Source organism: Pseudochaenichthys georgianus, chromosome 22, assembly GCF_902827115.2.
Source record: "Pseudochaenichthys georgianus chromosome 22, fPseGeo1.2, whole genome shotgun sequence".
Lineage (NCBI taxonomy): Eukaryota > Metazoa > Chordata > Actinopteri > Perciformes > Channichthyidae > Pseudochaenichthys > Pseudochaenichthys georgianus.
In genome coordinates this window covers 22,413,563-22,426,786 of record NC_047524.1, presented here as the reverse complement: position 1 = coordinate 22,426,786, position 13,224 = coordinate 22,413,563, and the positions used below count along the sequence as shown (strand labels likewise).

At 40.3% G+C, this 13,224-nt stretch overlaps 1 protein-coding gene across 1 annotated transcript; it reads left to right on the top strand.

Moving 5' to 3' along the window:
• Positions 1 to 586: 586 nt before the first annotated feature.
• Positions 587 to 13,224, top strand: kcnk5a (potassium channel, subfamily K, member 5a). Its single transcript, XM_034111294.2, has 5 exons — positions 587 to 1,093; positions 9,504 to 9,615; positions 9,805 to 9,971; positions 10,080 to 10,248; positions 10,338 to 13,224. The coding sequence occupies exons 1-5, from the start codon at positions 908 to 910 to the stop codon at positions 11,303 to 11,305; spliced, it is 1,602 nt and encodes a 533-aa protein (XP_033967185.1). The 5' UTR covers positions 587 to 907; the 3' UTR covers positions 11,306 to 13,224.

Genomic DNA, 13,224 nt, shown 5'->3' with positions numbered 1-13,224 from the left:
AATTGAACATTTAAAGTGTTCACTCTGCTTACAAAATAGATTATAAAGATTAATCAATGATAGCTTGTTGTTTTAGTAGTGCAAGTTTGAAAACTGCACAATATATATCAAAAAAAAAAAATACAATATAAAAAGAGATACAAACTGTATGCAGAGGCAGTTTCCAATAAGAGTGTCTCATGACTACATCTCTGGAAAAGCTTTATTAAAGTGGAAATTAAAATGTGTTGTACACTTCAGAAACTTAAAACATGTCAACTTTTATCTCGAAACATATCAACTTTTCGAATAATCTTGTAAAACTTGAGTTGAGTAGTATATTATTAAAAAGACTACAATTCAATTAAAACTCAACTGTCTTATAGTTGATGTGCATTTCTAAAAAATAAATTTGCAAAAAAACCAACTAATTTTGTAGAATATATTCAACTTCTTTTTAAACGTTTTTTTAGATACTTTCCAAAGTTTCGCGCTACTTTCAACTTCATAATAACTGCGGCTGTACACCTGCAACCACCAGTTAACGAAACAAACTGCAGAGCAGCTGCCCCCCCTACTTACTAGTTTTCTGGGCGGATCTTCGCTGCTCCTCTCCACTGCTCCCAGTTCACTTCTTCAGAAGGCACTACTTCTCCGGCTGCGCACGTGGACACAATACAGTTGCAGCTGCGGTTCCATAGCACGCGCTTTATGAACACTTTCATCCTGTTATGTCTCGAGCCCAATGCTGTCAGGAGCGGCACCTCTCATGTTTTTTTCACAGCCCTCGCGCGGACGGAGAAACATTTTGTGAAGCGAAAGACTTGCCGAGAATGAGTCCCGCATAACTCCGGGTATTGTTGTTATCTACCCCCTCCTTTCTCTTTCTTTTCCCCCTGTCCCGCGTTCTCCAAGTTGAGTCATAAGTATGGTAGATAAAGGCCCCTTGTTGACTTCTGCCATTATTTTTTACCTGTCCATTGGGGCAGCAATTTTTCAAGTCTTGGAGGAGCCCAATTGGGTGCGAGCTGCAAACGAGTATAGTACCCAGAAGGATACAATACTTAAGAAGCATCCCTGTCTGACGCAAGATGATTTGGACTACATATTAGAGGTATGGTCATCTTCTTTAACTGTTGTTTATTTGAATTGAACAGCAACAGGTCACATTGACAATTAACATTAAAGTTCCATAATAACCCCACATGTCCTCATAAATGCTATCTTCTTGGGGACCGCCCTTATGTCCAAGTCTAAATATGATAATTATATTATATAGTAGGCCTATATCAAATCTGCAGTTGTAAACCTGATGCTGTGATTATGATGCCAATCTGCAACCTGCGCCCTAAAGCTGCAGGCCTTGGTGTTCCATTGCCAACATCTTGTTATTATCGCAATTCTTTAACCAGCAGTAAAGATGGTGTCATTGACCTCTGTAGTTTTACTGTCAGCACTCAATGAACACAAATGATTAAACACACGTGCGTGCAGGTGTTTGCCCCATGACATCCAGGAAGTTATTTTGATATCTTTGATCTGTGGAGGCTTTGTGACCTTTATTCTTTCTGTTTGGCTGTGACACCATCTTAACGTGTCAGGGGAAAGTCCTTCAGCATGGAAGAAGAGCGCACACAGATACTTGTCAGTGTAAACAGCAGCGTATATGCAGCGCACCATATCAGGGGGATCCTTTTTCTGCACTAGCATCTCTGACAGTGGTTTATTTGAATGCTGTTTTTCCACTTTTCCCCCTTGCAAGTATGACCAGGAACATGTCTCAACCTGTGCCCCTTTTTGGACCCACATCAGTATTAGGGAGATTTATTATCCCACCATCCCCCCCTTCTGCTTCCTCCTGCTTCTCCTTTTTGTGTTTGGGGGGGACTGAAAGGGATATGCCCATAAGCCTCCCCCTCCTCCCCATTCGTGGCATCTCTCTAACAGCCAAATCCCCCCATCTGCTTCCTAATGTGGAATATTATGGTCGAGAGGTCTTAGGCTTTTTGTTCTTGTAAAGCAGCCGAAAGAGCTGTTATTTGGTTGAACTGTTAGCAGGCGCTCAACTGAAACCAGTAAAAGAGGAAGTACTCTGAATTTGAATTAGGTGCAGTGTTCAAATGGTATGTAACAAGATTTAGCATACACAAAACACACGAAGACTAGAAGTGCAACTACTCATCTTGCACAATAGGCAATTCTAGATAAAGAATGGTGTGTGAACAAATTATTGATGCTCTTTGGTATCCACATATTGTTTTTTAATTGAATTGATTTTCTCTCTCTCTCTCTCTCTATATATATATATATGCTTACAGTATTGCAACATATAATCACAATATATTAAACGTTGTATCTTGATGTCTATCAAATCCCAAATTCTTGCCAAAACATTGCCTATTATTAAATTATAATTATGAATGCATTATGGCTATTCATCACTTTATTAGCGAAAAGTTTGGGAGGAGCTTTTTTGTACTACTATTTACTCATGATTAGCAAATTGGACCAAAGTATCAATACAGTTTTATCTTAACCTATAATAAAACAAGATGATTTGCTTATTATATTTGGTATTATTTTGCTGAAACTGAAAGTTAAAAGTGACTTAATTTGTCAGATACTGGAGGAAAAAGTGTCTCTTGAGATGTAGTGGTTTTAAAGTATAAAGTAGCATGGAATGAAAATACTCGGGTACAGTTACCTCAAATTGTACTTGAGTGAATGTACTTCAAGGCACTTTGAAAATATAGTATCAAATCCTGTTTGACTTCTCCACTCTTAGCATAGTTAAACATTCTAATGAGTCCAGAGGTGTAGTTTGCCAGTACTTTTCCTTTACAGGGTTAGCCAAGACACCTGCTGCAAAGGCTTTAGAGCCCCCACATGAAAGCGTATACACATCCACTTCATCGCCCTTGAGCTGCCTTTATCAACCCCAGTTGTGTTAGCACCAGAGATTCTATAATGTTTCCATTGTGGAAACTTTGCGCCTCTTGTTAACAATTAAAATATAAAGCCGGCTTAACAAGATAAGGCGACACTCTAGTAAAAGTTTGTCGTCTCTGTTTTATTAACAAGGAGTTTACTATTAACTATAGGACCCTTGAAGTGGTCACAGTTCACAGAATGGATTTTATGGTCCATCAATGTTGGCTCTCAAGAAGTGGTTATACAAGTTCAGAAAGGGGGGGGGGGGGGGGGGGTGAGGTGGTTGCACATTATATCTACAGCAAATAAGGTTGAACACAGTGCTCGTAGCTAAAGTGTCATGTCTGTGTTTCACTTTGCAGAAGCCCTGTAGGCAGAAGCAGAATGCATTATGAAGTCTAAACCAACACTTGAATGCATGCATGTATACGTCATTCATCAAAGTGTTTCCCATAGCTTTTTATGTATGTTGAGCTATTGTGCTACTGTCCTCAGTGTTGGTGTTTAGTGTGAACAACACACGTGCAATGTCAAGTGTTGCAAATGAACACAAACACATATAATGCGTCAACTTTTTGCCAAGTGATACAAAATCAAACTTTGCACAGTTCACATTTTGAATACATAATGTCTGCTCCTATTGAGTGATGTACAGGCTCTGTAAAATGCCCAAAACAATTGGCAACAATACATGTATTATTATAACGGCCAATTTTAAAAGTTGCGTGATCGTTTTTTAAAGAAAAAGACAAGGAATTATAAATGTAGTATTGTAACCTGTAACATGCTTAAAATGTTATGACGTCAAGTTATAGATATGATTGTTCCATCTGTGAAATGTTTAAGAAAACATGCCATTCACAAACTATCAAAGCCGACAGTGAAAAAGAAAAGAAAACTAACACTCCTCACATTTGTCCGGCGGGAACCAGTTCATGTTTTTGGACTGAAAAATGACTGAAAAACAATGAATGGATTTATCAAATTAGTTTTCATCTACATTTTCTCTGGAGCGATTAACTAATCGTTGCACAACATAATAAAAGCAATGTGTCTAGATTCTTCTATGCTATACCATTTTTGAAATCATACATGCAGGACAGACCATTGGATATGCACGACATTTCAATGTAGTCTTGAGAAGATTAGGGTCAATATTTAGCTGTAATGACTAATGAGTCAAACATTGACCAATTATCTCAGCGCAGCTTTGGTTTGCACTTGTTACCTTTTTAAATTATCCGAGGAGCATCTCTTTATTTGATTTAACTTTTAGCGTGAGAGTCCCGTCACACATGACAAGACCATGTGTGGCCAAATGAGAAGTGTGCAAACAGCGCTCTCCACACACTGCTGTCACATGCAAACATGACCAGTCATCAGAATGAAACGGCACAATGAAGTAGCGCTCTGTGTTCAGGGGTAGCTGACTCTGTCATGTGCTTAGGGGGCTGTCGAGAGGCTGCTGGCTGGAAATAGCCATGTCTTTCCTCCCTTTTTAAAAAAAGCATTAACTGAAGTCATGGAAGGTGTCAATGTCTGGGGGGCGCTCGTGAATTGTTGTTGCCGAAACGGAGGGGTTTAGGCTGTTGACGGTCTTATTATATATACATCCATTGGTTGGTTTTGTGGCACATTTGGAACGCTGTGCCACAGATTTAAAATACAGAACATAAAATACACATTCTGGTCCTCTCTTGAGAAGAAAAATAAATAAATCTATTACTACACGACATATTTGAAAAAATGAATGCCATTTTAGTTTTGTTACTTTGTTCTGAAAGCTGAACCTGCTGCTCCTCACTAAAGAGGGAAGAGGCTGTGAATTACTTTACATTGTGAATAAGGGTGGACAGCCCCCATTGTTCTGTGTGTCAAAATGGAAGACAGCCCACACACCTATCAATCATCAAACCGTGGGGTCTTATTCATTACGTGTTGATTTCTATCGACACGTAATGTTATATCGATGTAGGCCTATAGAGATGTAGGCTACTACAGCAAACGTATTCTCCGTCGGGACTTCCTGCAACAACACCACGCCGTTATCTTGATTCTGATTGGCCAGAAGACATTATCAAAGACATTATCAAAGATGATTTCCAGACAAGTCTCTGCTGAAATCAATCTTACTAACTGCTGTCTGTGCAAATAACTCCGCGAGTTGGTGGGCTTTATTTTGCTTACTTTAACATCATTTTTTATGGTCGGGCTAAGCCATTTCTTGGTATGGCTGTAGCCTATCCCAGTATACCCTGGCGCTGCCACTGGACATAATAATAATAAAACAATTAAAATGTTGTATTCAGCGATTTGAACAGCGGGCCCGAATCCTGGATGGGCGGGCCCAAATCCTGGATGGGCGGGCCCAAATCCTGGATGGGGCCCGCCCATGACACCGGGTCTGCTCGACACCCAAAGGGCATATTAATTTCCTCTATGCTGTTGCAGAGGTTTACAAAGATGCACAATAAACCAAATCAAAATGCCATCTGTTGTGTTAATGAACTAAGTTTAGTCACGCGGTATTATCAGCCCAGTGTAAAGCAGCCACTCACAAATAGGTTCATGGTGTGATATGCTCTGCTTGACAGATGTAAGAATCCTTTCACTGTCTAGGAATGTAATAGCCTCTTCCCTTTTGTATGTCTACAAAATAATACAGCATCCCTTTCTCAACTTTCCCATAGTAGTTCTGCCACACACTCCCGCTGTGGCCGATCTTTGGTTCACGCGGTGAAGTCTCAGCATTGTTTCTCGCACAACATTGCTTGCAACTCGTCTGTATCAGAAATCAATACACAGTGATATGCGGGAGCTTGAGTGACTTCATTGTTTGTCAGTCAGATCACTCCTGACCACAGCAGCTGTTGCCGTCTTGTGCTCGCGTGCTGCTAGTGGAAAAATACCTCCGAGCTGGAATGGTATGCTGGAACAACAGCTGTCTTGATAACAGTTGGAGTTTGTCAATGTGTTTTGTTTTTTTACCGTTTCTTTGCTTATCAGTGTGGCAGATGCCGGCAGTTTGGCAATATTTTCACATCCAGAAAAGTAAAAGAATCCTTTTAGAGGCTGTTTAATAGCACCACATTGTTTTGATCAATATTCATTTAAGAAGAATGCATTTAATAACAAGCTTTTTTCACAACTTTATGAAATCCTTTAAAAATGGATGCAAGGCTTAAAAAAAGTGGGAAAAAAGGTCAGATCTTGCAGAAATGTAAAGGACGGTTCCTGTTTCTTCACTGCACTCTATCGCTCTGTGTTTACTGCCAATTGCAGCACATAAGCCAACAACTGTGTGTATTAGAAAGTACTGTTGAGAAGGTTTTCTGCATGAAAAAGGACTGAAACAATTGGTGGAAATTAGTCTGTTAAAACCAAAAGTGTATTTTTCTGTCAAACCCCTAATCGAGTCAGTTCCTATCATGTTGTACAAGTGTAAAAAAAAACACTAACATTAATCATTACTGCACCAGGGCAGTATTTTGTGCCTCTGATTTGAACATTTTAAGATATACCCTCCTGACTTCTAAGACGGTAATGGGGTGTGCCTCTTGGCCAAAAAAGTCCCATTTTGTGTTACCTAGAACTATGAAAGACCCAGTTTCTTCCTGATATCCAGTTTTCTATTGGGTAGGCTTGTAGAGAAGCCAGTTTAACCAGCGCCCTCTGAGCTGCTTTTCTGACACAAAGTCTCTTTTATCTTTCTCCCCCAGCGCTTTCGCCTTTTTGACTTGTGCTCAGGGTTATCTGTGACCCGAGTCACCATACCACCAGCTGACCCTTTAACCTTTTACGGACCTTTTGCATCGCAACGCCTGTTTAGTTAGCTTTGGGCAACTTTGTGCTTACGTACTCCTTCCTAGCCTTCCTAGCCTTTGTATTGTGCTTCACATAGAAAAAACAAGGCAGCAAGACATGATGTTTAAAGATTTGCAATAAAAGTTAACATTGTAATCCTTTAAAGTAGGCCTTTTAAAGGTTATGTTCCTTGTCCTCTGTGTGAGTGACATTCATTGAGGGCACAACGCTTACTCCCGTGATTTATCATGCACTCTGTCCTCGTTGTATTCATGTGATTCAGCATTTTGTACGTTTCAAACTTTTTATCTGGCAGGCAGACTGTGAACATGTGCAAATCATCCTCATTGGGGTAGTATAAGGTGTGTAGAGCAAACACACACACACACACACACACACACATACACACACACATACATTACACACACACACACACACAGACCACAAACATAACATTTGTCACTTTTCTATGATTTGACGGAACAAACAAACAAACCTCAAACCGCTACAGACTGGGGTTTTAGCATTTTATATTTGCAGCAGAGGAATGTATGAATGGTTATGTGGTCTGTCATTTGAATTTGTCTATTTGTCTATTTTCATGTTATAATCATCACTTTCCATCGGTATAAGCCACAGTGCTGGAAGGTTACAGTCAGTACATCTGAAGCAATGTTTGTCTGTGGGCAGATTGGAGAAGTCAACACGCATGTTTGTCAAGTTAACCTTCTTTTGGTTTGATACACTGCTGTAGAGCTGCATCATCCATTAGCTGTCAGCGATATCATTTATCTGCAGTCTCTTAAGTCTTTTTAAACGTGAGTTTGTGGACAAAACAAGTCTTTCGAGAAGGTCATCTTGGTTTTTGGGCAACGGTGATTGACATTTCCCCCATAATTACATTTTATAAACCATTCAATCAAGAAGGAATTGCCCAATTAATAGACAGTAACACATACTTTTAGTTGGCACGTCACACTGCTGTGAAGCCTCTTCATTGAATAATTACTTTTTTTTGTTTTTTAATAAAATATATATTCATTTTTGTTTATCAGACATAGTGAATTCTAAACAGTTGGAGGGTATATACAAATAGAGCCCAATTTGTTTAGTTATTCTTTAACCCTCCTATTGTCTTCGTCTCCCCCCCCCCCCTTACTTTGGTGTTCACGGTCAAATTTGACCGGTCCTGTTTTAACTGCTATTACATTAACACAAAAACCATTAATCATCACCAAATTTCATTTAACACCCTTTCAAACTGGAAAGTGTGTGTGTGTGTGTGTGTGTGTGTGTGTGTGTGTGTGTGTGTGTGTGTGTGTGTGTGTGTGTGTGTGTGTGTGTGTGTGTGTGTGTGTGTGTGTGTGTGTGTGTGTGTGTGTGTGTGTGTGTGTGTGTGTGTGTGTGTGTGTGTGTGTGTGTGTGTGTGTGTGTGTGTGTGTGTGTGTGTGTGTGTGTGTGTGTGTGTGTGTGTGTGTGTGTGTGTGTGTGTGTGTGTGTGTGTGTGTGTGTGTGTGTGTGTGTGTGTGTGTGTGTGTGTGTGTGTGTGTGTGTGTGTGTGTGTGTGTGTGTGTGTGTGTGAGAGAATGTAAAACAGAAAGGTTATGATTGATGAAAGTAGTAAACCGGTCAGACCCGAAGACAGCAGGAGGGTGACAGTTATCTCTAGCCATCTGTAGTGTTAACTGGTTCATAAGGGATGGGAAGTTGTTTAGAGCTTACATCAAATATGATTCTAGCCTGAACAGGGATAATTACAAGGTTACCCATGCATAGAAATGTAACCAGTCATTACACACTGTACTCAGAAGGACTCTTAAAGTGAAAGTGCGTAAGCACGACCGTTGTCCACTCTTGTGAGGTGTTTCCTTTTTTCATTTCTAGTCATGGTTCGAACACAAACTTGGTCATCACTGCTGTCATGCTGAAGCCCAACGGAGGTACTGTGTTGTTTCAGCAGACAAAAGACTGGCCTCCCTGGTGCTGGTAATTACAGAGCAGGACTGCCACAGACCTGTTATTATTAAAGAACCAACCATCTTCCAGTACTTAAAGGCTTATATGAATGTTGTCAACCCCTGCACATTCCCCCCCGTCAAGCACATTTGGAGAAAGAAGAACTTTGGTGCAGGGGGCAAAGCATTGTCTCAACAAAGATGGCAGGCGTTGCAAATACCCAACAAGGAATGCAGTTTCTGTTGTGGCTTTTCCATCACACATATGGTTGGAAATGATTGATTACGCATTTTCATTCTCTTTTAAATGTCAACGCTGAACTTTCAAGAGGGATCTGATGGCCCATGCTCTAAATGGTTGCCTGTGGACAAGGCACAAATGATACCCTTTTCCTGAAGAATTTCTTGGATATATTCAGTTTTACTTTGGAACTTGATACAGGAAAAACAAACATTAATGCAACCACTGAAGAATCATTTAGTTAGCTTGTATCATCATGGGATTATGAAATGGATGCTTATGCCTTCCTGTTTCTCTAACAATGTAAGCAGTGGTCTGAAATGTAGAACCCTCAAGGCAACGTTGGTTCTCCAGAGTGCAGGAGCGTTGTTTCAGCTCATCAGTAACACTGGAGATACCATCATGATATCACAGGAAGGATGCTGTGGAAGAAATGGAGCTTACGCACAACAAACTTCCTGTTTTCCTCAATCTTATCCACATGTACCCTTCCATAACTGCCAATTGATAGCATCCATTTGTTCAGCGTCAATGTATTTCTCTTAAAGTCGAATTCAAGCTAATAATCAGTTGTGTTTTTTCGTTATTCTCAGGCTGTTTCAGATGCTGCAGGCCAAGGAGTCACCATCACTGGCAGCAAAACGTTCAACAACTGGAACTGGCCCAATGCTGTCATCTTTGCTGCCACTGTTATCACCACTATCGGTACGTACTTTCCAGTGACAGATCTAGGTGTGATGGGGGAGGAGAGAACCTTTTGTGTTGGTTGATAAAGACAACCCATTTTAGGGAAAAGGTTTTTCCTTCTCCTGTAAAGCCATACTAAAGAGATAGATATAGCTGTACACTGTTGACACATCCTAACCAATTATGTTTCACTTTCAATGTTTTCAGGATATGGAAACATTGCTCCTAAAACGCCATCAGGCAGAGTGTTTTGCATCTTCTACGGGCTGTTTGGAGTGCCTTTATGTCTTACCTGGATAAGTGAGCTGGGAAAGTTCTTCGGTGGCAGAGCCAAGCACCTGGGCCAGTTTCTAACAAAGAAAGGGTTTTCACTGGTAAGTTCATGAGCTTTTTGTCAACTTCATGGAAACCTAAATGAAGCTCTGTGTGGTATTTTACAAAACCTTCAACTTACCTGAAATATGTTTCTTTTTATTTTCCAGAGAAAGGCTCAGTTTACCTGCACAGCTATATTTCTCCTCTGGGGGGTGCTTGTCCATTTGGTCCTTCCACCTTTTGTATTTATGTGGCAAGAAGGTTGGTCATACATTGAAGGCTTGTACTTCTCCTTCGTCACATTGACCACTATTGGTTTCGGGGACCTTGTCGCAGGTAAGATGGGAATTAAAAGTATTAAACCAATCAAATAAACCAGGCCAAAACATTGGATACAAATGACCTTTGACTATTTTTCCATGCAGGTGTGGATCCCAATACGAACTATCCAACTCTGTACCGATACTTTGTGGAAGTTTGGATTTATCTGGGGTTGGCCTGGCTTTCTTTGTTCTTCAACTGGAAAGTACGGATGGTGATTGAGGCCCACAAGGCCCTGAAGAAACGCCGCAGGCTGCGCAAGCTATCTCTCGATGAGCTCCGGCACTACAAAGAGTCTCACAAGGCCTCCCTTCGATTACCTCCCTCTCCCAATGACGTCAACATCTTCAGCTTCCTGTCCAAGAAGCAGGAAGGCTACAATGACCTAATAAAACAGATCGGCACCAAAAAAGATGGCAGAAGCAACGGCAATAGTCCCAACGCGATCAATAAATCCAACGATATTAATCGGTCCAAGAGTTGCAATGATGCCCCCATATTTAACGGCCACACCATCCTCAGTCTGGACCGTTCACCACGCCAAAAGAGACGATACAGTTTCAGTGACCGCGTCAATGTTGCCTTCTCAAAGTCCAAGAACTATCTCCTGGGCTCGGACAATGGTTTGCTGCTGACAGAGGACCAAGTAGAGGGAGACCTAGAACTCGACCAGTTCGAAATGTATGAGAACCAGCTTGACAAGGACGTGGAGTTGGAGAACGGAGGGGTGGGAGATTGTGGAGCGGGTGGGCAAAGGAATTGGGACTCTAAGGATTACCATCCGCTAACTTTGAAAAACGCAAACATTAGTTTTATAGACGAGGAGAACTTCCTCAGTAATAACTTGGAGGGAGACGACGACGACGACGATGATGATGATGATGATGATGATGATGATGATGATTCCAAAGCAAAACTATCCATTACTACATGTGATGAAAACATTGAAACGAACTCCAAGGAGGAGCCCACTTCTGAGTCTGAAGGGTCCGTGTTCACTAGTGACGGCTCGGAACAGTCCTATGAGAAACTCGTAGAGGAATATGCAAAGGAAGAAAATATAGAATCCTGAGACAGTCTTGAACTTTGTAAAGTCAACACATGTTCCTGGACCTCTGTTGTTGACTTGGCAGCCATTGAAGTATATATATTCTAATGTGAATTGTTTAAATGAACATCCCATTGCACCTTTGGGAGTCTGATAATGAAGGACTCCAAAGATAAATTCACATTTCAAATGAATGTTCTAGATACAACAAAGAAATGAAAATCCAACATCTTGATGAGTATGGACTAATGAGAATTTAACATCTACTCTATTTATTTCTTTGAATATGGTTTGATCAAATATATGCCACTCGTATTGTAATGTCCAAACCAAGAACTATTTACCATGAATGCTTTATTTTTTACTCGTAATAAGAAATGATATGTGGAAACGTATTTAATTCCCCATAGTTTCTTCTATTCATAATCACCATATTGGTGTTTTTATAATATTTATTCAAATGAAGGACAGGGTAGCTTTTTATTTTCAATGGCTACGTGGTTTTATATTACTCCCATTGCACAATTCCATCACATGAGCACAGTTCAGTCTTTTACATTGCAGACTGTATTTTTGAAACATCAATGCTTAAAGAAAAAGGGCTTACGGGCCAACTGTCCTTTTTTCCATTGGTATATCACTTGTTTCTTCTGTGAAGTCCTTGATGAGTTGTTGTGTCCGACACTTCTGTTTTGACTGTAAGCAATAGAGTTGTGACTGCACTAGAGGTTGTCAGTGACATCTGGGAGTCTAGAAGCATCCAAGAGAATAATTGGAAAGGAAAGAAAAAAGCCTCAATGGCAACAATTTGACACAAACTTATTTGACCGTGTGAAAAAAAACGACTTTGTAAATCATCCTTCCATTGTGACATATAGCTAAAAATTGGTTAATTAAGCGGGTGTTATTGTTGTTTTTCTGCTGACTGCATGTTGGGCAATCTACCATAGCAGTGCGGTGAACTTAACTTCAATATTCTCCCTTTTTTTGCCTCTTTAGCACCCTTTCACTTCATTGTATTTGTCATGTAAATATTGTCTGAAAGACCGTCAGTAGCCACAGCTCTGCTCAGGACGTGGCCTCGCTGCTCATGTTTGCCTTTGGGGGCTCGCACTGGCATGAAAGACTGAAGTACCGCTTAGCACAGCACCCAAGGTTAAATTATAACCGATCAATGCTCTGTTGACGTACGTTTCAGTCAGGAGACAGTCGGCAGTATTGGTGTGCTCTATAACTGTATATTATTTACCCCTCAAGGGACCAATGTCCATTGCTTTTCACAGTCCCATTTTTAAAATGTCCCACTGCTTATTGCACACAGAAACTTGAAACAGTGTTACAGTGAATGGGCAGTATCAAACAGGGCTACTTCGAATTTAAAACTCCTATTTCAAGCCAGTTGGATAATATACTGTAAATAAAGTCCAATATTTGTATTATTATTTTGTGAACCAGAACTCGTCATGTTAACTCCTATCTCTGCCTCACAGATGACTGCTATTAAGTGAAAATGCCTGTAAAGCAGAGGCTATACAGTACATTGTAACATCTGTTGAATGTACTCCTAATGACTCACTGAAAGGATGACTTACTTCACACTGGATGTCTTTTATTTCGTGACAGGGCCACCACTTTATCCATGTGAACTTTCCTTTTTCTCCTCCCTAGTTTTCCTGAATGTGTCTGTTCAGCATTGTTATACAGCCATGGTACTTGTCTGGACTGAAATTCAAGCTTGTCTCTAGATTATAACTACGTACAGGTCAGGTTGGTTTCACCCATTGTCACAAGGCTTTCACTTAAAGGGGCTGAAGCTTTGTAAAACTCCAGTAGAGTTGTGTTTTTAGCTGTCTTTTTTTATGATTAAATTATTCATGTTTGTATAAGTGCATGTGAGTTCTGAACAAATGTGTACATTTCGTGTAAATAAACATTTAATAAAA